This window comes from Carassius gibelio, chromosome A6, assembly GCF_023724105.1.
Source record: "Carassius gibelio isolate Cgi1373 ecotype wild population from Czech Republic chromosome A6, carGib1.2-hapl.c, whole genome shotgun sequence".
Classification (NCBI taxonomy): domain Eukaryota; kingdom Metazoa; phylum Chordata; class Actinopteri; order Cypriniformes; family Cyprinidae; genus Carassius; species Carassius gibelio.
In genome coordinates, this window is record NC_068376.1 from 19,001,359 (window position 1) to 19,025,935 (window position 24,577).

Genomic DNA, 24,577 nt, shown 5'->3' on the forward strand with positions numbered 1-24,577 from the left:
GCCTTTTTGGTCAGTGTGAAAAGAACCTGACTCAAATGTAGAAAATGAATCTGGTTTAACAGTCCACAACACATAGAGACATGAACATCAGGAGATCTTCTTACCGAACAGGTGATCACACACACATTCTTGGGGTTTTGCTTAAGCCAGTTGTACATATTCTTACACACGGCAAATAGATTGTGAAGACTCGGGGCCTGCCTGGAAGGCCAGTTGCATTCAGAAACCTACAGAGAAATGAGACAAAGAATTACTGTCACTGATAGGAAGATGTGTGAGAGAAATAGGAAATAGTTAAAACTAAACATGACAGAAATACAAAAAGAATAAAGAGCTGGATAATCATGGATAAAATACATCCAAAAGAATATTTATGTACATTATGAAACAGCAGCATGTCAAAAAACAACAACAAAACAAGATCCTATGACAACAAGGGATTTGAGTAAGAATGAAACGTCATTATATATGAAATATATTATATTTAAGCCAAACCGTCAAAATAAATAACATATAAATGTTGCTCCCCTTTTGTCATTGAAATAAGAATATAATCATGTGATCCCAAAATGAACTAAGATATCCTTTATAACTACAGCAGCAAATAAGCCATGCAGCCAAAGTGCTGGAAATAATTGAGTCATGCAGTTAATCTTGGGAGTTATTTAATTAAATGGGAAAAGCACTGTTTAATATTTAATTAAATAACGCAAGAGAAATCATCTTAGCCACCAGTCTCATTCTGGACAAAAATGAACTTCGTAGAACAAGAATTCCACACGACACCATTGTTTCCCCAAATATTTCTGTACACCAAGGCCCCATCAATAAGGCTCAAATACCCCTTCATTTACACAGAACCAGAAATGTGTTCCTTTTTAACTCATAGTTAGTATCCCTTAGCAGTCACACTTTATTTTAAGGTCCAATTCTCGTGATTAAAAAAACCATTAACTAAAACTTATGCCTCAGTAAATTCCTAATTTGCTCCTTATTAATAGTTAGGAAGGTAGTTGTTAAGTTTAGGGTATTGGGTAGGATTATTGTGTAGAATATGGTCATGCAAAATATGTACTTTATAGTCACTAATAAACAGCCAATAGGTTAATAATTTAAAGTAATGATTTACTTTAAAACTAACATCAATCAATGCTGTGATTGAAAAACATACTCAGCACTCTTTTTTAATGAGACTTTGGGTACTGCTGTATAAATATTTTACATGACTTATTTAAAATGGATTACAATTTAAGCTATACATTTTTAAGATTACCCCACCCCCCCCACCCCTCCATTAAATTTTTAACGAAAACAAAGATATCTCGGCCCATGATACTTCCAATTGGAGTTCTTCTGAAAAACGTGTTCTGGGCTTTAATAAAAAAAATTTTTTGTTAAAATAAATTAGATTCAATCTGTCATAGAATGGAATGAGGAAAAAATAATTCTTCATATATACATTAAATGTATTCATATCAAAGCTACATTCTCATGAGTGTCATAATATCTTATATAATTTAGCTTTTCATGTTTAAATTTATTAAATGTTTAAATTATATTTTGACTTAATAACTTAACTTAGTTTAACATATTTTTTTGGTTGTATGGTTATTATGGTTTATACTAAAAAGGTATTTACTTTTATGGTGAAACCCCAAATGTTGTTTGTAGTTAAGCAATCACATTTTTGTCTTCCCAAATGGGACGTTTAACAAAGCTTAAGTGATTTTCAGTCTTTGAAAGTGATTGAAAGTATGTAAGTCAGGACATGCAGCTTATTGCACTCACTCTGTTGGAAAACTTGGCCCCCCGATAGTTCCTCTGTGACAGGTTGAAAACAGTGTAGTGGTCGGCATGCCGTGAGTCCAGAAAAGAACGGATATCCTCGCTGTGGTTCCTGTAGCCCATATCCACCACCTCAGCAGGATATGACATCACTGACAAAATGAAAGGAAAATTAGGAGACAATTATATTTCTTTCTAGTATTTCCAATGAGGCCAATACAAATACGTGACAATGCATTTAGCATATATAGCCCGAACTCAAACATGACAATATTAGTATCGGATATGCTTCAAATGCATTTAAACTAGACCAACTTCCTTATAAATATAACCAAAGTTTTTAGGGTGAGAAATAAGCAACTACATTAAATAAATTCAAACTTGACTACACACACATAACATGTCTACACATACAGTATGTGATACACGTAAATCCATCCATTTGTAAATACCTTAGAGGAAATGCAAATACTGTGGTATACGGACATGGTTATCATTCACTACCACAGAATTATACATTACTCACCAATAATACGTGAGGTGATGTAGACAATGTCCAACTCTCCTTTTGTATACCTAAATCACACATAAAAGCACATTTAAACTCACAACCAACAGCAAAAGATATATTCATATCCATTTTAAAGGTACAATATTTCACTAAATTGTTCTGATATTGCTAAAAATGCAAAAATGATATTATTATTATATTATTGTGGTAATATGTATACAATTATAACTATTATTCAAAAGTCAGCAGCATTTAAATAAAATAATACTTTTATTTAGCAAGGATGCAATAAATTGATCAAAAGTGACAGTAAAGACATTTATTACTTTACAAATGGTTCTTTTTCAAATAACTGCTGCCTTTTTCTATTCTAAGTTCTATTCCTCAGAGAACGAACAGAAAAAATGTACCACAGTTTCCACAAAAAAATATTAAGAAGCACAACCTTTTTTCAGCATTTATAATAACAAGAAATGTTTCCTGAGCATTTTAAATTTTAAATTTATTATTTTTTTTTTTTTTTTCGGAAGGATCATGTGACACTAGGGAATGGAGGAATTCATCTTATCCACACATAAATTATATTTTATAATGTATTAAAATGGAATATTGTAATTGTTATTTTAAATTGTAGTAATATTTCACAGTATTTTACTGTACTATCAAATGCAGCTTCGGTGAAACTTTTGAATTGGCATGTATATTCATCATATTCGCAGACTCATGAGGCTAACACTAATTGTAGACATACTGGACAGCATTACACAACACCCACAATACCTGAGTAATCTGCTGAAGTGTGTAATCTCTCTAATGAGATCATATGTAAACAAGCTATTCTGAGCTTCTGTGCAAGAGGTGAATGAAACACACTACTAGTTTACAGGGTCAGTGTTTGTGTGTTTGTGCAGTGGTCTGTCTGTCTGTCTGTTTACATGTTGGTGGAAAATAGCAGCTTGTTTAATCATTACAAATGTAATAGTGTGTGTAAGAGAAAGGCACATAGATTTGGAAAGAGAGTTCCTTTCATCATGCCTCATGTCGATAATTTAAATAGTTTTTAATTTAGCAGGGTTATTATGCCATATGCATGTCCCAATCATTTTTTATTGGACAAATAAAATATCTATATCGCAATATTTAAAAGTGGAAATCTTATTTCACTTTTTCCCACAATTTCACAATTAAATGTTTTATTTAAATAAGTTCACTGCTTAAATGGATGTTGCCATTTTTTAGTCCCCAGGTACTTTTTAACGTCCAACATACTGATGATTTATTAAGAAATATATATTTTTATTTCATTTTTTCTTTTATCTTTTTTATAGCTGTTTTTATATTTTATATAATTTGATCTGATGTGCCTAATTAGAACATTTACATTTCACTGAAATGATCTGAGCCCAATTAGGAGCAACACAGGTAACCTGGTGGATCTGAACGGTTTCTGGGTCAATAGGGGGTAATATTATACATTTCATAAGAACACCATGCAATGTCTGCCCATTAGTGTTGAATGTCTTCCTTCTGGCCGAGTGCTAAATGCACATGAATAGTTCAGGAGCTCTGGAAGCTCTGCCATCCCCTGTATCACCAGAGTATGCTCTGGATAACAGTAAACCAGCTGGGTCACAAAACACACATGCATGACAGAGAGTTAACAGGAGTTCCCTGCTGTACAGGAGAACCCTGCTGGTTCTTCTCATGTTTCATAGACCCTATTTTAAATACTTACTGTATGTCACACTCTCAGAAATAAACTGTCAAAACTTTCACTGGGCGGTACCCATTTAAAAGTTACTAATATGTTCACTTTAGGTACTAATACTGTATGTACTTTTACAGTACCAATATTTACCTTTAAGGTATTTTACCATTCAGGGGTAAATATGGTACAAAGACATACCTTTCAGCTTTTGTATCTTAGGGTACCAAGTGATAGCTTAGTACCTTCTTTCCTGAGAGTGCCGTGTTGTACACAGACACACACACGTTTGTTTTTGTGAAAAGCGGGGACATCCCATAGGTGTAATGGTTTTTATACTGTACAAACTGTATATTGTATTGCCCTAAGCCAACCCTACACCTAACCCTAACCCTCACAGGAAACGTTGTGCATTTTTACTTTCTCAAAAAAACGAATTCTGTATGATTTATAAGCGTTTTGAAAAATGGGGACATGGGTTATGTTCTCATAAGTCACCCTCTCCTTGTAATACCTGTGTCATACCCATGTCATTATACAGAGTTGTGTCCTGAAATGTCACGAAAACAAGAGCACACACACACACACACACATCTAAAAGAGTCATTACATTGAGGACTCCTGTTATATTAATAGTAACAATCGTTATACAAAACTAGGCCACCAGGAACTCTATTGAAAGACCTTGACTCTGTTTTCTCTAAAGTCTTACACATGAACACAAGTGCAAACATGCATAATACAAACACACACATTCGTGTTTTTTTCTGTCATGGTGGGGAATTTCCACAGACTTCTATTGTTTTTATACTGAGCTACATTGTTTGGTGTGTTTAACAAGCTGTTTTTTACATTGGGACAATTGATGTACACAAGACCATGAATACACAATGAGGACTCACGTGGCCACTTGGTTCATGACCTTGGTAGAGGTGTCTTTGATGGTGTCTTTCAGGTTGTCCTTGATGTTGCTGAAGAACTTTCCAGCACCTCCTTTAACCATATCCAAAAGTCCCCCTCCAATGTTTCCATCCATATCTGGAGACGGAGGGCCTTCAAATGATCAGAATTTCATATCTTACAACACACATGCAGATGGGACACCACACATTTGACATGTCATGACTAGTGATAGACTGGAATATCCACGAAACATATAAATAAAATATAATGTTTATAAGAAATGGAATAACATTTTAAACAACCAATTTCTATTTTAATACAATTTGAGATGTAATATCTGATGACAGAGCTGAATTGTCAGCATCCATTACTCCAGTCTTCAATATCACATGAGCCTTCACAAATTATTCTAATATCCTGATTTGGTGCTCAATAAACATTTCTTATTGTCAGTGTTAAAAACAGTTGCTGTTTAATATTTTAGTGGAAATGGTCATGTATAAACTAAGCGAAACCACTAGTCAAGACCACACATTATACATGCGCATACGCTTATACAATGACTAGCATGCAGACTAAATAACATAACATGCATATATAACATGCAAAAAAAAAAAAGTATTTTCACAGAGGAAACTCAAGGTCAAAGCATGTGCTTTTCGTGTTTATCTGAAGGTTTAGTTTCCCTTGTAAATGCAGTTACTATATACTCAAAGCCAAAGCCGGTCCATAACCTGCTCCTCTAAACTATACAAGTTTCACAAAAGCTTCCTCATACTGTAAACAGGCTTATTAATAAAAGATGCTACTGTATGTCAAATGTGCATTAGATGATGGTATAAAGTGCTTGTGTAAGTGCAGTGGAAAAGAGCCAATAAAACAGACATGAGAAAATGGAGAAAACAATGAGCATCTGGCATGTTTGTGAACATATATCAGTTTATATATTATATGCCTGGCACACTAGACCACACCCATATTCAAAAAATCTGACTCAGCCTCCTCCCACTCAGCTGCAGATTTTATAAACACACAACTGTACTGAAAACAAGTCTGCCAATTCTCATTAATAAGTAGGAAGGCTACAGTATTCAGGTCAAACACTGTCATGCATCAGCATTCTGATACATACAGATCAGGGGTGTTTCCTCTGAGGAGGCAAGGAAGGCAGTGCCAAAAACACGCCAATATTACAAATTATAACATTAAAACTTATAATGTATAAATCACTTGATTTTCTAAAGAAACATGAAACAGTGACATCTGCAGATAAAGTTACAATGAGAGTCCATCATCTCTCTTCTCCACTGAGCCCATTGAGTTTTAAAAGACCCCCTAAAGTGTACAGTGAGTTTGGTGAAGGGTTATTGAGAATGAATGAGCGAAAGTCATGTGAGGGGAGGCAATGCCTCCATCGCGATATGATTAGATATGCGATAAATCCGGCCAATTTTGCTCGTGCGTGTTTCATGTTCGTGAAATCAGTCTGAATAACCAATATAATGGCATTAATGGGAAGACTCATTTTAAAAAGTAAGAAAACAACTTACACACTTAGATATAACCACTTTACTATGCCAAAATAAGACTTAAATGGCATGAAAACATGAGCTGTGGAAGTTTTTAGTGAGCAATCATCTTAGTAAAATGTAAAGTAAATCTCTGTGTCTGTGAACAATGTTTACTGAAAATATGAAAAATGTAAAAAATATTAAAAAATAAGAGTTAACTATTAAGAGTTAACTATTAAAAAATAACAGCTCAACATAAGTTCACAAATAAAATATATTGTATAAATTGCTACAGGCTTGAGTTATTATTTTGGATTAAATGTAAAATGCTTAAAAACACTAACTTGATGAGACTTATACTTAGCTTTAATAAATATAATACTGATTATACTGTTAATGTAAAAATATAAAATAGTAAAAAAAAGAAATTATATTTCTGATTTATGTAAATCAAATGTAAATTCATGTCCCAGTCACATTTTCTTAGTTAAATAAACAATATTTACACTATCAGAAATGTAAACATATAAAATAGATACGCTCTCCTATGCTGTATTTCACTGTAAACAAACATGTAGGGCAAAGGTAATTATAACATACCGATGATAAGAGGTAATAATCATTATTGATGATAAAAATTATCATTATAAAAGTTTATACAACAGTTCTAGCTCTCAAATCGGTTTGGACTAATAGCATTCCAACAGAAATGACTTTTAATTTTCTTTTATGACAGTAGGTGGAGACAAATGACAGTTTATGAATGAGTCATTCATTCAAATGATTCATTCAAACACACTTTTTTTTATTTAGGAATGAAACAAGTAAATGCCTATTGAGTGAGTCACTGTATCATTCATTCAACCAATGCATAAAAAAAAATTCAAATGAATAAATATTTCATATAAAACATTTGAAAATAAAAATCTAATACATCAGTACTGTATCATCTTTTTCCTCAGTGACAGCTTCTCTAGCAAGGGCATCGCCAAGATCATTTTTAATGAGGCACGAGTCCCAGTGAAAAACTGCTGTGTGCCCTGATAAATCCTTACGTGTCAATAAAGATTACTGCATACCAACCTGAGAATCATTTTCTCAGATAAAATTTCAGCAATCAAGTCATGTGTGTGTTTTTTATCAGCTTCTTAGAATCAAAACTATCGAGCCAGATTTGCGAATGAATCACTCTTTTGATCTAATGGGTCAAACGGGTAAACAAAAAGGTCTGAAATTGTTCACGATTCGGTCTGAGTCATTAGAACAGTTCACTCATGCACTGAATCATTTGAAGCAGTTTTCTCACACCAAAATAGTAAGGGGATATTTTATAAGACAGAAAAGAAAAGAGCATTTTCTAAGTACACTGAAGCGAAGCAATGCAATTTGTCCTAATGGCTAATAAATTACTGATTTTTAAAAACAATTTTATTGTGCTTTTTCTTATCTATCAAAGACAGGTTGTATGTACACATCCAAACTGATTTGAACTGTCAGCACATTGAACTGTTGACAACATCTATAAACATACGGTAATTTTCTGTCATTTCTCTGTTCTTTTCGGATCACTTCCTTGCAGCTGAACACTTGTGCACTTACACTCGGATTAAATGTTTTTCATTCGAAAGAGCTGCAGCTGTTAGAGAAGGCTGTTAGTGTTTAGTGTGCTCTCTTTAGATGTGCTAGGATAAAACATCCTGTGTCTTCACAGGGATGAGAAATATAATAAGAATACACACGTCTATATTTGCCTGTGTTTTTAAAATGTTGGGTCATGCGGTGAAAATTCAGGCTTTTAAGAGCCTCCGAAAAATACATACATAAATACATAATACTGTGCTATAATGAAATATCAGCAATGTTGCTTACAATATATAAAAGGTGGTCAAATGTTTGGATTATTTAAGTTTTTTCCTCACCTCAGCCCTGTGCTTACTAATTTGATCAAAAAATACAGTATAAATAGCAATATTATGTATTACAATCTAAATATAATTACTAAAAATAGTATTAAATAGTATTAGAATCTAAAGTAACTGTTATATATATATATATGCAGAGCACCAATTCTGAGTATGGGTAACCATACTTGGCAAAATGTCATGACTTTCACTTTCACTTCACTTTCAAAATGTAATTTATCCCTGTGATGGCAAAGGTTTTCAGCAGCTGTAAGTCCAGTCTTTTAAAAAAAGAAAAATGTTTAGGATTCTTTGATTAATTAAAAAAAAATTATAATAATTAAATCCAAAGAACAGCATTTATTTGAAATCGAACACTTTTGTAACATTATAAACTCCCTTTTTTTAAATCTTACTAACCCCAAACCTGAATGGTAGTGGATTACGAATTTCACAAAAAATATGAAGCTGCATTAACACTGACACTGATAACAAGAAATGTTTCTTGATCACAAAATCAGCATATTAGAAGGATTTCTGAAGGATCCTGTGACGGACTGGAGTAATGGCTGCTGAAAATTCTGTTTTGTCATCACACAAATAATTTACATTTTAAAGTATATTCAAATAGAAAGTTATGAATTGCAATAATATTTACCAGTACTGCTAAATTGTACTATTACTATTTTTGACCAGTAAACCGTGAACTTCTAAAAAATAAAAAAATAAAAACCATGTCAGCATTTTTCTGCTTCCAACTTCTTGTTTTATCTAAAAGAACAGGGTGGTCTGGCATTGCTTTAACAGTGGGCCCAACCAGAGAGTGGGCTTCCTTTCAGACTTGCCATTAAGGTACAGAGGAGCGCTATTCTAAGTGAGCAAATACGCAGGAGTGCAGTTGACTTCAAAGTCAGTGTCCCTTTAATTGCACAAAGAGCCCAAGAGGACTTGTATGTGTGTGTCAGAGAGAGACAGGGCTGTCCTGAGCACAGAGATCAGGTCAGTGCATTTGTAATATAAAAAAATTTGGTTCCTAACACATTTCCTCTTTTATTCTCAGTCACAATCCTCCTTTCTTTTCTCCTTTTAATTCAGCAGCATTGAGTCACAGAGAGCTCTTCTGTGACGTGCAACCCCCTTGTGTGTTTACGGGTATAATTGTGCGCTTGTGTGTCTTGTTACAAGATCCGACTGGCTTTTCAATTATAGATCACCTAAAGGCTCAAACAAAGCTACTGTCCTTTCAAGCAGCAATTTAAAACATTCCAAATTCTCTCATAAAATTCAAAAGTGAATAATAAAACTAAATAAACAGAGGTTTGAATAAGCACAGTATTTTTGTTAAAATTAGTGCATATTAGATTCGCACTTGAAATACACTGACTAGGGTGCATGCTAAAAAACATGGCCACTGCAATAAAGTAGTCATAGATGTAACAACCCAGCATTACATCACAACAAATCCCATAACACCAAACTGGTAATGCCTCATGATGCAAACCTAATGGTATATTGAGTCAAAACTGCCTTTTGAATAAAGACAGAAGAAGCAATTAACCATATAAATTGTTAACCATACCATTGTATTTTAAAAGACAGGTTTTACAGGCAAAATATTGTAAGATAAGAGTATATTTAACAAAGCCATGTGCATACTTTAATGGGAAAATACTGAAATAGAGAAAAATGGTAACCTAAAAATGGTCTTAACTGGTTTTAAGTCAAAAATATTATAGAATATATTGATACATCAACATAAATACATTCAATTATACCAACAAAACATTTTTTAGGACAAAATCAGGTAGAAATAGCTCTTTATGGTAACAATTGCAGGTTACCACTTTTTACAGCGTATCACCTTATGATCAATGGAGAAAGGGGCTAACATCTAAATGGTAACATCTAAATGAACTGGTTTAATTCAATTCGCACAATTATTTAATATTGTTGAATAAACCTAAATACATCAAATTTATACCAACAAAATTAAATACATTGTATGGGCTAAATCAAGTAGAAATATTTATTCAAGATAATCCAGGTTACCACTGTTTTCACAAAAAGAAAACAAACAAAAAAAATCACCCTTTTGCGGTATATCCTATAAGTTCTCTTTCTCACAAACACATGCAAAAACACCAGAAGCAGACATCAGCTGGGACTAAAACATCTGACACTAGCTCTTCCTCAGTGCTGAAGGCCACCTTTCATCTCAAATCACTGCAGTAAAACAGCAGCAATCCCAGTATAACACAGACAACCAAAAGTATTGCTATCCAAGTCCATACAAAACTGTATGCAAGAAACCCAACTATATGCACGTCCAATGCGAACTGCATGCTGAGCAATCCATGGATGGTCCTGCATAGCATTCAATGTACGAGGCAACCGCAAACGCCATTTATACACATATATCTAATTCACAATACTCGAATTTCAATAGTTCATCTGTGAACTATCAATCAAAGTAGTTACTGTAGTTTCCCAGACGCCAGCTCAGTGACTTTGATCAATTGTCATGACACAGCACACGAACAGGCGACATGAAACACATGCTTCCGGCGGATATCGACAACTAATATTTAATCCACCACCTTGGAATCTTACAGGAAACCAGCATGTCTTAAAAACAAGCACAAAACAGGTTGTCTGATGCGTTTCAGATGAAGGAGCGGCTGGCCTGCAAGCGCCAACCGGTCGACTCGGTTTTCATACCTGAGCTGTCCATGGTGCTGTAGTCGTCCTGTCGCGCAGGGCCTGTTTTAACGCTGCCGAGGGTCACTGCCGTCAAACCACCGCCACCGCCACCACTTCGTCCCCCGGTGCAGAAGTCTCCGCTGCTATCGACCAGCTGCAAAGATTCGTAGCCATCGTAACTGCTCTTTTTCTTGTAGCCACCTAGCAGGCTCATGAGCACAATTGGGAATCACATAGACGTACGACAACGACGATTTCAAGAGACTAGGGGAATGCACATGTTCTATGTGACAGCTCGGAGGGAGGGAATAGCCTAATGTCCCGCTACATACAGCCGCTAGCTGCAGGAGAGAAGAGGGGATGCGTCATCGAGCGCCGCATTTACTACACTGCACACACACAGAGCCAGCAGCCAATCAGTGCAGCCAGTGAACATCCCTCTCTGCACCCTCTATCCACATCCTGTGCCTGCTTTATATCTCTTTATTTCAGTGAAACTAATTTATAACAGATCTATAACTTCAATGATAGTAATAACAAACATTTTTACGACGGCCATCATATATACAGGCAAGAAAGATATTTTATTTTGCATTGCAACATTATTTCCTTATCAATTAAGCACATTTACATTTACCATGATTTAATTTGAAAAAAAAAAAATCACTGTATTACAGTAAAAGTTAATTAATTACTATAAAAGTTGTTAAATATTACTGTATTACAATAATATGATTCATCATTGATAATAATAGAAATCAAGCAAACAAAACTTATTTCAAATGTTAAGATACATAAATGAATATTTAGGATGGAATTGTGCTTAACTATCATGAAAATAATACAATTTAAAACTTAAAATTCATCATGCAAAAATATCTGCACAGAGAAATTGGGGGTAAATATGCAGTTTCTGTTTATGATTTAGTCATAGAATCTTATTGATTCATTTAGTAGATTCAGCAAACAGCTTATTCTTGTTCAAATCTGCTTGTTTTTGCTTTGCATGTACAAATACACATTTCAGAACAAGTAATTTCTAAACACTAAAGGCTCTTTATGATAAGGCATGCATATGCGGTATGTAAAAGTTAAAATTCCTTTTTTTTTCAGTAAAGACAAACCAACTGCACTTTTATGGCTGTTTAGTTCAAACCTAAATTTGTCTCGGCTGTTTCTGTACACTGCAGTGCTAAGTAAATAGTGCTACTTATTAATTTTGTTTCCATGGGCTTTGCATTGTTTCTGTGCCAAGCAGTTGCACAAAAATATGCTTTTACGGCTTTATAGTCTATGCTTAACTCGGATATAGTGGTCAGTGATTTGCCAGTGGAAGTCAGGCAATCCAAGACTTCCTCTCTAGTAGGATAGTTTATGTCTAATTGAGCTACTTGATGCTTCCCTTCATGCAGCCCCCTTGTTTGGCAGCCACTAGGGCTACATGCTTTCTCCTAAGAGAGCTGGAGCCCGGGCAACTCTTTGAGAAGAGTGAGACTGAGAACACAGCTTTAGGAAGTGTCACCAAAAGAAAGGCTCTGGTTTCTGTCTGCCATTAATTACCAATTTAACGCTAACTCTAATTTATTTGTTTACCTTTACCATTATAAAAACAACTAAGTAAACCTGGGTCAGCTGGAGGACACTTGAAATGCAAACTTTAAAGACAAAAATATATGATAATGTTGATTTACTCTCATGGTACTATTTGAAGAGCAAGAAAATGTTAGTATTGTTATTTTAGTATATATAATGAAAATCAATTGCTGAGAAAATGGTAAGCATAATGCACATTATATTTTTTAGAAGAAACCCCCACCAGCAGCCGGAGTAGTAATCATCAATTACATTTTTTTATTCAATTGCAGAAAAGGGAAAAGAAATAGTGAAACTTTAGAGAAGAAGAAAAAAATTATTGTGAAGTGTAAACTCTGAACTGCAAGAAATGTATATCTTGCAATTTTCGGAAAAAAAGTCACATTACCTTTCTTTTTTTTCTTGGCAAAAATGATTTCATAGAAAAGCATTTGGCCTTGTCTAGGAGTTAATGTTACACTCACATAAGGTTGTTTTTTAACACATCTTGTGATCATTTTCAAGGCTTATAAATGTAAATGTCTGATAATCTGTCACTGATAATGTTACAAGAGTAAAAAAAAGAAAAAAGAAAAAAAGAATTCACTGTACCACTCAGATCTAGTAGTTTATACCTTTGTAGAAAGCAAGAGTGGACCAGAGAAAATAAATAAGAAGCACTGATGTTTTTTTTACTCTTTTCAGCATTATTTTCTCTTTTTATTTTCATATGTTTAAAAGACAGTCTTCATATTCACAAACTGGCATCTGTATAATAGTACAACAAATATGATGAAACTATTAACAAAGCTAACACACCTCTCACACACTGTAAGGGATTCAGGTGACACTTAGACCACAGTGTATCTTGGTTAATATGTACAGTAGGCTGAATGAAGTGGACTTGGATTCATGGCTGGGATTGGATTAATTTTTAACACTATGAAACCTTAAATTGTAGTGACTTGCTTAAAAGAAACTACTTAGGTTGCATTAACCCTTTAGGAAACCTTATAGATGAAACCGATAGTTATTTGCAGTTGGTTTCAAAAAATTATATATGCATACAACTGAAATTGGTAAATTCAGATGAATAATATGCAACATCATCAGTCATGAGAAACATTCTAATGTAAAGTTGAGACTGTGAGGACATGCAATATTGCTTCCATGGCAACAGAGGCAGTAAGAGCACCCTTCTGCACAGCTCCATTAGGATGCAAGGGGTTTCCCTTAACCTTTTAGACAGCCATAAACTGACCTTGTGTGTATTAGAGATTACACATCTCATAAATCAAATGCAATCAAATACATAACTCTTTCGTTGTCATTGATCAAACTTCAGTGATTTTTTCTCCCCATTATACATAGAGGAAAAGATGGATCAGATGAGATTATTTAATCTTGTGCTATTTACTACCATTTTAAAAAGAAAACAAGCAGATAGAACAGAAAATGAATAGGGGACACTAGTGTTAGAAGATCGTTTTTTAAATAAAAATAAAGCAAGTCAAAAGAATAGAAAAATAATAAAGAATGCTAGTGTTAGAGGGTATTTTTTGTAAAAATAATAAAAAAAAGAAAACAAGTAGTAAGAATAGAAAACTAATATAGAGAGTGCAAGTGTTAGAGGGTCCTTTTTCCCCTTTTTTAATAAATAAAAATAAAACAAGTCTAAATTTTATAAATATATATATATATATATATATATATATATATATATATATTATTATTATTATTATTATTATTATTACCCTGTTGGAAAATTACGTTTTAGAATATATAGCTGATTTCCAATTGGTCTAAGATGATCATTAGCTCGTCTAAACCAGTCAGCAGATGTTCCATGATGGTACCTTCTTGTAGCATCTTGGAAAAGATAGTTAGCTAGGCTAGCTACATACACACATACATACATACGTAAATTAATGAATGCATACAAATCATAACAAATAAAAGACCACGACAGTTTAAGATTTTCAAGTTAAATGACACCTGCTAATAAGCCAATCTTAGACCATCTTAAAACCATCTACCATGTTACAAATCATCAACAATCTTAAAACAGAATTTTTCAATGTGGTCATCGTTAATCTTCTGTCGAAATCTCGGTTCATCATTCTAAATAATAATACTAAAGCTACGGTTGTTATTATGACTATTAAACAATCGCCTCCTATGCATCAGTGTCGAAATGCATCCGATCAGCTGATCTGCTTTGCATGTCGTGACTCATGTAACGTTAGGTTATTGCTTCTTAAAAACAGGCCCGTCGTCATATAAAATTAACAAATGCGATATTATGCTGCAGCGATGTTGACATGAAGAAGACCACATCTAAACAAAACGCCTATGGCACTACATAAAACATATTACTTATTTATATGCAGATAAGGATAAAAATCCAACCTCGGGATCGATCGTGACATCACGGCAGCAACGACGGTTTGAATAATAATAACAATTTACTACGTAATGTCAAAGATGTCTCATCCAATGCTGAATGACTACATCTACTAAATAATAAACACACTCGGTGGTTTATAAACAGCGTTTTCCTCCTACCTTTAGATGCACTGTATATCATTCTCCGATGCCCCAGCTGATGTCAGAAACGCTGACCTTTCATTTGTCATCCGCTGGCTGTCAAAGGTCAGATTGGCGCAAATCCCAGCGAATCGTGCTGCGTCTTGAATAAGCGCTACTTCAGCATCATCGAATCAAAACCCACAAGCCAAATCCACAGCCGACTGTCAGTAGCGTCAAATCTATCGCTGATTTATTGTACTTTTATTTTAAGTGACAGGCTAAGCAGTCAGACTTGACTCTTTTTTTATGGGAGGGATGATTATAATTTTAGCTGTGTGTCATACTGGATTCCCTTTTTCAAAACGTTCGGGTCTTCCATGATGACGCACGCAGCCTACAGACACAGGCGGTATGTGCTACTCTTTCTTTTTGTGGCTTTACTGAAGCTGAGCTCATGAATATTAATTCGATGATGGTGACGTTACTCGATAAACTTCCTGGAACGTCCAGCAGCTCTGAGCGTCTGTTATATGTTACCTTATTAATATTCATGAGGCAAGCCTTTGCCGTAGTAGGATTTGGAAACGTTATTACACATTAACGCGCATCCCACCCCCCAGAGGACACCCTTTCTTACAGCTGGTTAGATGCCACGTCGCTTTTAGGTAGAACGTTTTTACCTGCAGAAAGCTAAAATAATATTAATAAACTGCTGACATTGGTAATTATAATTATTATTATGACGTGTGTATTATGTTTTCACGGGTATTATTTATACCACTTGTGGAGGTCCAAAGACAAATTTATATGAAAATAAATTATGAAGATTCAATTCCAATCAAAATAATACACCCAACGTTTCTGTGAAAATAAGTTTATTTTCTTTGGGGGTGGGGAGGAAAGCTCAGGAATGTAAATTCTTGTCTATGGTATTGCATAACGAGAATGTGTGGAGATATTTTACATGTTTTCTCCATTCCATATTGTCCGATATGTAAGACCATATCATGTCATGGGAGACAGAACAGGAAGCATGAAAGAATGAAAGAAAACAGAAAGATATAAACATAGGTTGATAACTATAAAGTCATGTGTGCCTAACACTCCTTCAGTTTATATGTTTTGGGGACAAACAATGTAAATCTAATTGTAATTTAATCTGTGATTTTTGACGAATCTTTGCCTAAATCTTCTGGATACAGAATACATCACTCTTGTTCTGGATGAACACTGGCACATTTATTAAATGGGTACAATACATAATCTTGTAACCTCATTAGATTATTTTCTATCAACGGTTTTAGTTCATAAGTATGGCTCTTACTGAACAGTATTTACCAAAAAAGGCAGTGTTTGAAGAATATCTGATATGGTATATGATTATTATATCACATTATTCTTATATATTGCCATTTTCTATAGTGTTACTCTAACATTGGTTTGATTCTTAACAGGTAAGCACTCTATCAAAGTTTTTCAAAGAATAAAGCCTGGTGTTCACAATAGCAATTTCAGCAGATCAAGAATTTGTACTTCTCCAAGGCACACAGTATGTGATTTGGACACACACACACACACACACACACACACACACACACACACACACACACACACACACACACACACACACACACACACACACACACAGACACACACACACACATATATATATATATATGCAAACACAACAGACAGAGATGATATCTAGTAAAGCCCCTTCAGAAATAACAAAATCTCACTGGAATGCTTGAACAGTTCAGTGTCTCATTCACTTACACAAGGTGACATGTGTCTACCCTTCAATATTCTAATGTGATTTAATAACATCTATATAAATTTGTGCGCTCTGAGTTGAAACCTAGTTAGTTCACCCAAAAATGAAAATTAGCCCATAAATTACTCACCCTCAAGTCTTCCTAAGTGCATATGACTTTTTTCTTTCAGACAAATCCAGTAGGAGTCATGTTAAAATTTGTCTTTGATCTTTCAAGCTGTTTAATGGCACTAAGCAGTGAGAGTGAGTTATTTATGGGCTAATTTTCATTTTTGGATGAACTGACCCTTTATCAATCTTTTACGACTATTGTAAGATATAAGTTGAATTTAACAGACTGATTCCCAGATTCCAGCAAATGCTTAAAGCAGAGAACAAGTCCTTGAAATGTATAAAATCTTTACAGAAACTGAAATAATCAAAGCTAGCACTATGAAGAATAATACTATACTACCAATGGACAAGTTGTGATAATAAAAATGACTAGCATGGAATCTTTGGAAACCAAATGTGGTCAATTAGTAATTCCTCTAAGAGGAGGCCACACCGTTATCTCTGATATGAGACTTTCAGTGGATTTCCTCAGTGAGTTGAAGCATACCGAGCATCTGATTGGATGGTAGGGATCTTTGTGCTGAGAAGTGTGCTGATATTCGGCCAGATCCGATCTGTCTCTGTGTCCGAGAATGTGTACAGGATCCCTTTACCCCTGCAAAGGTACACATAATTACACTGATTTTAACAAAAAAGAACAAGGTTTTCTGTCATTCTTTAAAATGACTCATAGAAGTACAATCACAAGGACACTGGGTGAAATTTGGTTTGCATTCCAAAATGTGTGGTAATTTCTATAAATGTGTTATGAGCTTACTTATAAAAGTCTGCGACAGGTTTGGCAACATCTTTGTAGTGTCTCAGTCTGGCCACCAGGGCTTCTGGTCTGTCATCCTCCTGTTGAATCAATGGCTCTCCTGTGATGTCATCTATCCCCTGTAAACACACCAGAAATGAGTAAAACTGATAGAAAGATTACATACATATGTTCCTTTAGCAAATGCTTTTATACAAAGCAATTTACAAATGAAGAATACAACAAGTGATTAATCATATTGATGCAATAACACCAGCAATACAAACTTCATACATAGCACAAGCAAGAAGAAGAGGGGATATGAGAAAAATAAAAGCATGTATGTATGCATAAAAGTGTGTATGTATGCATTAGGGGAGTAATGTACACAGAAGTCACAGTTGAGTACGTACCATGGTTTTGGGATCAAAGTTTGTTACAACAGGAAAAGTATTGTTTTATTTTTTTCATAGATGTAGCACAAGAATTATTTTTTGCTTTGAATTATATTTCAAGATTTAAAGCAAAAAAAGAATGGTCTGACTTTACATTTGTGAAATTATGCTACATAAAACACTTGCACAAAACAAAAACAGCAGATGGGCTGAATGAAAATGCTAATTTAATCTCTGACAGAAAAGCAGTGATATAGGGTTTCCTTGGTTACTATTGTAAACAAAGCAGCTGCACTTATAAACATTACTTTAATATGCATTAACTGAAGGTAAGAGGAAAAGAACACATTTCTGAAGATGGTCAGTTCCTCTCAGAGATACATTCATATAAACCTATATATCGAGCTTTACGAACAGTGAGCTTGATCTGACTGGTACAATGTGTTCTCCTCTTTACAGACTTCATAAAAATTCCACACAAATTACATTTTGGGAAATTATTTGCAATGCAGTTTGTGTGCAATTCTGGAACAGAATATGTTGGTCATATAATTAGAATATGATCAAAAAGTTGCTCTATTTCACTAGTTCCATTCAAAAAGTCAAACTTGTGTATTATATTCATTCATTACACACAGACTGATATATTTCAAATGTTTATTTCTTTTCATTTTGATGATTATAACTGACAACTAAGGAAAATCCCAAATTCAGTATCTCAGAAAATTTTAATATTGTGAAAAGGTTCAATATTGAAGACACCTGGTGCCACACGCTGATCAGCAAATTAACTCAAAACACCTGCAAAATGCCTTTAAATGGTCTCTCAGTCTAGTTCTGTAGGCTACACAATCATGGGGAAGACTGTTGACTTGACAGTTATCCAAAAGACGACCATTGACATCTTGCACAAGGAGGGCAAGACACAAAAGGTCATTGCAAAAGAGGCTGGCTGTTCACAGAGCTCTGTGTCCAAGCACATTAATAGATAGGCGAAGGGAAGAAAAGATCTGGTAAAAAAAAGTGTACAAGCAATAGGGATAACCAGACTCTGGAGAGGATTGTGAAACAAAATCCATTCAAAAATGTGGGGGAGATTCACAAAGAGTGGGCTACAGCTGGAGTCAGTGCTTCAAGAACCAATACACACAGATTGGGTTTTAGTTGTCCGTACCTTGTGTCAAGCGACTGTTGAATAACAGACAGCATCAGAACCATCTTGCCTGGGCTAAATACAAAAAGGACTGGCCTGCTGCTGAGTGGTCCAAAGTTACAATCTGACTTTGCTCCAGCCTGGAATTGAACTACTGGTTTCGTCTGGTCAGAGGAGAACTGGCCCCCCAATTGAGCCTGGTTTCTCCCAAGGTTTTTTTCTCCATTCTGTCACCGATGGAGTTTCGGCTCCTTGCCGCTGTCGCCTCTGGCTTGCTAAGTTGGGGTCACTTCATCTACAGCGATATCGTTGACTTGATTGCAAATAAATGCACAGACACTATTTAACTGAACAGAGATGACATCACTGAATTCAACGATGAACTGCCTTTAACTATCATTTTGCATTATTGACATACTGTTTTGCTAATGAATGTTGTTCAGTTGCTTTGACACAATGTTTTGTTTAAAGCGCTATATAAATAAAGGTGACTTGACTTGACTTATGTTCTCTGATGAAAGTACATTTTGCATTTCCTTTGGAAATCAGGGTCCCAGAGTCTGGAGGAAGAGAGGAGAGGCACACAATCCACGTTGCTTGAGGCCAGTGTGATGGTTTGGGGTGCCATGCCATCTGCTGGTGTTGGTCCACTGTGTTTTCTGAGGTCCAAGGTCAAATTATATATATATATATATATATATATATATATATATATATATATATATATATATATATATAATTTATTCACTATTTTAATGTCAGTACTAGGAAGCAGTTAAAGGAAAAGTTCACCCAAAACTGAAAATCTGCTGAGCTCACCCTGAGGCCAAACATTATGAGTTTGCTTCTTTAAATAAAAAAATGTAGCATTACATACTTGCTCACCAATGGATCCTCTGCAGTGAGCTTTTAGATTGAGGGCTCACACAGTTTATAAAAGCATCATAACAATCCACAAGTAATCCATTCAATTGCAGTGCATATTTGTAAGAAACAAGTCTATTATACAGCTAATTTAACTTTGAACCGCTGCTTCTGGCCAAAATACCAAACCAGAGTCCATAATAAGGCTTCCTCCTGTATAAAAAAACAAACAAAACAAAAAATTTACTGTTGGAAATAATTCTCTTTCCAACAGTACCCATTCACTGCAGAGAATCCATTGCTGAGCAAGTGATGTAATTTCTCCTAATCTTTTCCCATGAAGAAACTCACCTTAGTTGGCCTGAGGTTAACAAATTTTCATTTTTGGGTCAATTAAGTCCTCTAAGTGCTCATGAAAGAGATTACAAAGGTAGCATTGTAATAGCTAGAAAACGTTCACAAGGTTTTTGTGAAATAAGCACATGCAACAGCGGTGTACCAAGTCCTGCTCCTAGAGGGCCAGAGTTTAGATCCAACCTTGCTTTAAAACAGCTGGTTGTAATTTTGTATGAATTTCAAAGACCATTATCAGTTGGTTCCGGGGTCTTTAACGATGGAACTAAACTCTGCAAGAAGGTAGATGAATTCTATAAGGGTAGTGTCATTCAAAATGGAAAATTTTAATTCTACTACACAGAAGCATTTAGTGTTTCAGTGAACACACAACTCACACTTGCAAGTTGGGACACACCAGGGAGTCATCCAGACTGACAAAAATTGTGAATAAAAATGGTAACATCTAAATGAACGGGTTAATTAGCGTTGAGTTAAAATTATTATTTCATATCGGTGAATCAACCTCAATACAGTACATCAATCTATACAAACAAAACTATTTTTATGAGTCAAATCAGATAGAAATAGCTCTTTAAGGTAACAGTTGCAGGCTACCTGGGTATCCAGTGTATTTCTGATTTATGATTCATCATTATTCCATGAACAATTTATTAATAACATTTTTGTGCTTACATTTTGAAAACATTATTAAAGACCAGATAACACTGAACGAACATTCTGTTAACATTACACAAAAATTAAGTTTTGTAGCCTTGAGAGGACCTTGCCAGAACATTAGCCAAAGTTCTGAGAATGTTCTCTGTTAGCTGAAAGACTAAAATGTTCACCTGGACGCGGGGAGGATTAAAGCACATATTGTACACTCTGCCGCTGAGTGGATGTATCCATCGATGTCGTAGCCTTTCCTTCAGTGTTTCCAGAGGGATGTTGAGGTTGATAGCTACATCCAGATCACAGGCACTGTTCAGGGATTCAGCCTGAGCTAGCGTTCGAGGGAAACCTGAAGGATAAGTGCACAAAATGACTTCTAATACATGAATAAAGGAAGAAATGTGCATGTGTACACCTGATTTATTCACATGAGTGATTGATTTTTCTGTTCTTATTTGATTATTACATGTTTACGATATCATGTGAGAGTTATAAATAAATACTATTTTGAAATGTCACTTATGTTGCAATGTGTAGTTTCACAACTTCTTAAATATTAAGCTTCAGCTTTTGCAGTTTCAGCTTTAATGTGTACGGTCCTGCAGTAAAGGAACACTAGTTTCAATCCATGTAGCAAGAATACTTAAACCGGTTTTGTAGGTCACGCTGTACATCTTTTCAGTAAATGTTTGATATCCTATCATTCTATAGTGGGAGCTAGAGACTTTGACTTTCTAAGATAGCAGTTGTTACATCTTGAATTTTCTGATCTCACAAATCAGTAATCAATTGCTAAAACTGAAATAGGCAATAAAAAGCAACATGTTTTTCAATGCTCCTAGCTTACTTCCTAAAATTACAGATTGTGTTGAGTGTCTGTTAAATAGAGAAATGAAAGTTTTGCTTCCCCTCAAGAGATTTGCCTTAGTCCTAAACACAGAAAAAATAATATAGCAAAAGGATCAGTTCCTAAATTTGCCACCATACCATCCAACACCCAGCTGTATTTGGTCATCTCCTCCAATCTAGGCAGCAGAAGACGCGTCATGACATGGTCTGGCACAAGCAATCCTTTTTTTATATACGTCTTAGCTAGAACACCAGCCTCTGCAGAAAAGACAATGAATGGAACACATATCTTTCATAATAATCATCAAACTTACGGCTTTACACATATCGTTAATAAATGATATCTATGACTTTTATTTATTCATGTATTTAATTTTTTACATATAACCATACTTTAAATGGCAAACATAAACTTTAACTGAGACAAAGCAATTATTAATCATATAAGTTTTTAACCAGCAACTAGTGTTAATCATATAAAAGATCGGAGCGGTCACATGAGAGACTTGAGACATTGATACCCTATCATTTTGTTTCATAATTTTATCTACAAGCATACAAATAACAAAGTATGATAAAATTCCTAAACATGGATGGGCTCGTGTTTGGAACAACTATTTATGTTTCTTTGGTAGCTAAATCAGCGCTCAGCCTTCAAAGTTTTCAAAGTTTAATGGACAAATATATTTAGCATAAATGAGAAAAAAATGTGTGCTAATGCAAAAAGTGACCTTAATTATAATTATCTTTAAAAAGTTCAATTATTTTCAACTTTAGGCTTTTTACTTAAAATGGATCTTCCAGCCATCATAACTCTACTGAGCATGAATAAAGAGTGTACTCTAACTAATGTGTTCATCAGTAGGCTATACAATATGTTGATTAGTATTAAAATGAATCAGTTTTTATCTACATAATGAATGCCAGCAGTATTAATAGTCTAGTAGGGAGGCGGGTATGGCTACAGTGCACTAAAACAGAAATGTGGACTGGCATCTTGCCAGCATGACAACTTTTTAAGGCATTTACCTCACATGAACCCAAACATAATTACGCCCGCGGGTGTACCAACCACATATTCCAGATTGGGAGGACCAAATGTTTAAATTAAAGAATCTATAACCCTTTAATCTAAACGTATAAAGCGCAACAGTGGATGATCAATGGCTCCCTTCTTTTTCACAGTAGCTATGTCTCAAAACCCAGCAAGATTGCTTATATCTGTTGGCATCGACATGCTTGTTTCCAGAGATAACGAGCAGCAAGTACCAGTTTTCGCAGCGATGTTTTCTCGGACAAAGTCTCCACTGGACAAATGTTTAAGGCCGAAACTGTGCGCGATCCTCTCGGATATGGTCCCCTTCCCCGAGCCTGGTGGACCCATGATAACAGCCCGGAATAACCTGGACATTTCCGCACTGAACTGCCCTGTTTACAATAAAAACGAGTTCAGCATTACAAGTAGAGAAATCATGCAACTCGTGCACTTATTTAACGTGGGCTAGTTTGCGACACAGTGCGCGTTTGCATTACAATTCAGATATTACAATTCTGTTAAAGCAGCTCTTCGGTGCAGAATGAGGGGTGGGTGACCTGTAACATCGAATAAAGCCACAAATTCATACAAAGAGACATGACTTTAAAAGTTACAGGTCAAAAAACAACAAACAAACTTACCCACCCACAGTACAGTACTATTAAACGGTTATTTCCACGTTGAAGACAGAGCCCGTGGTCACTGTTCGTTAAACCTGACCAGCCTTTCTCAGTCTGACGCGCCGCCTACTGCTCTTTATGTAGTCGCGAACGTCTCCTCTCTGCAAATGAATGGAGCAGAAACATAAACGCCCTATTTTAAAACACCTCTGGTACAGCATCGCCCTGAAAAATATGCCCAAGCTGTACCGCACAGGAGTCTGGGCGTTGTAGTATTTATTTGCAGCAGCGCATTATATATAAAGCGACGCATGTTGCTATGGTTAGGTGTGTTGAAATATGTCCAACTTTCAGGTTCCTAATATGGTCATTCGGAGGCACAGATGATTATTTTGCAAGAGGATCTTTCGAGAAGGAAATAAAAAACTTAATTGGTACTGGTGCACTTTTTTGTGCCATTTTATTCCAAAGAGAAATTATTTTAAAATACCTGGATGATGCACTTATTTAAATCAAAAGGTTAAGTGGTTAATACAGAAGTTAAAACTCAATAGTTGCGGCTTTCTTTAAGGGAGGGTGAGGGTTTATCATACTCCGATGTTGTAATAACCTAATTAATTTCATACAATAGTTAGTTTGCATGCATCATTTGGGACAACAGCTACTGTAATTCTTGCCACAGGCAACAAACTGCGTCACGACATTGGTAAAACTAGAGTGATGTTGCCCCCTGTCTGATTTAGGACACGAAACACTTGTTGACTGTGATGTAGCTGAAAAGAATTCTGCAGATGCCACAGTACTGTTTACTTTAAAGTTTTCAAAAATGGGCCTCAGACAATGATATCAAGCCATAGCGCAAAAGCCAAATGGGACTGCAGAATCATAAAATGATAACTGTATTAAAATTA

At 35.1% G+C, this 24,577-nt stretch overlaps 2 protein-coding genes across 11 annotated transcripts in view; both read right to left on the bottom strand.

Annotated features, from left to right (window-relative positions):
- Positions 1–15,599, bottom strand: part of LOC128015617 (putative tyrosine-protein phosphatase auxilin) — a 30,631-nt gene extending 15,032 nt beyond the window's left edge. The window contains exons 1-6 of one of the 7 annotated variants that reach the window (XM_052599624.1): positions 15,154–15,599; positions 11,035–11,170; positions 4,904–5,039; positions 2,312–2,361; positions 1,789–1,937; positions 105–227 (exon numbers count right to left, since the gene is read on the bottom strand). In XM_052599624.1, the coding sequence (XP_052455584.1) occupies positions 105–227; positions 1,789–1,937; positions 2,312–2,361; positions 4,904–5,039; positions 11,035–11,047 (471 nt within the window). In that variant the 5' untranslated portion in view covers positions 11,048–11,170; positions 15,154–15,599. The other 6 variants (XM_052599622.1, XM_052599623.1, XM_052599621.1 and 3 more) reach the window with 6 other exon arrangements.
- A 376-nt stretch (positions 15,600–15,975) lies between these two features.
- LOC128015619 (adenylate kinase 4, mitochondrial) lies at positions 15,976–24,423 on the bottom strand. Of its 4 annotated transcripts, none has more exons than XM_052599629.1 (7): positions 23,692–24,423; positions 23,558–23,603; positions 23,280–23,438; positions 22,149–22,268; positions 21,338–21,510; positions 17,763–17,881; positions 15,976–17,600 (listed from the first exon to the last, which is right to left on the bottom strand). In XM_052599629.1, the coding sequence occupies exons 3-7, from the start codon at positions 23,419–23,421 to the stop codon at positions 17,474–17,476; spliced, it is 681 nt and encodes a 226-aa protein (XP_052455589.1). In that variant the 5' UTR covers positions 23,422–23,438; positions 23,558–23,603; positions 23,692–24,423; the 3' UTR covers positions 15,976–17,473. The 4 variants fall into 4 exon arrangements, with proteins under 4 accessions (XP_052455589.1, XP_052455588.1, XP_052455587.1 ...); XM_052599628.1 differs by having other exon boundaries at positions 23,688–24,423; XM_052599627.1 differs by lacking the exon at positions 23,558–23,603 and having other exon boundaries at positions 23,692–24,418.
- Positions 24,424–24,577: the final 154 nt, after the last annotated feature.

Excerpts from the sequence above, each read along its gene's own strand:
- LOC128015619 (XM_052599629.1), bottom strand. The coding sequence starts at position 23,421 with ATGTCCAGGTTATTCCGGGCTGTTATCATGGGTCCACCAGGCTCGGGG. Across the intron at positions 17,882-21,337 it reads TTAATCCTCCCCGCGTCCAG|GGGATAGATGACATCACAGG; the intron begins GTGAACATTTTA and ends GTGTGTTTACAG. Across the intron at positions 17,601-17,762 it reads CCTGTCGCAGACTTTTATAA|GGGTAAAGGGATCCTGTACA; the intron begins GTAAGCTCATAA and ends GTACCTTTGCAG.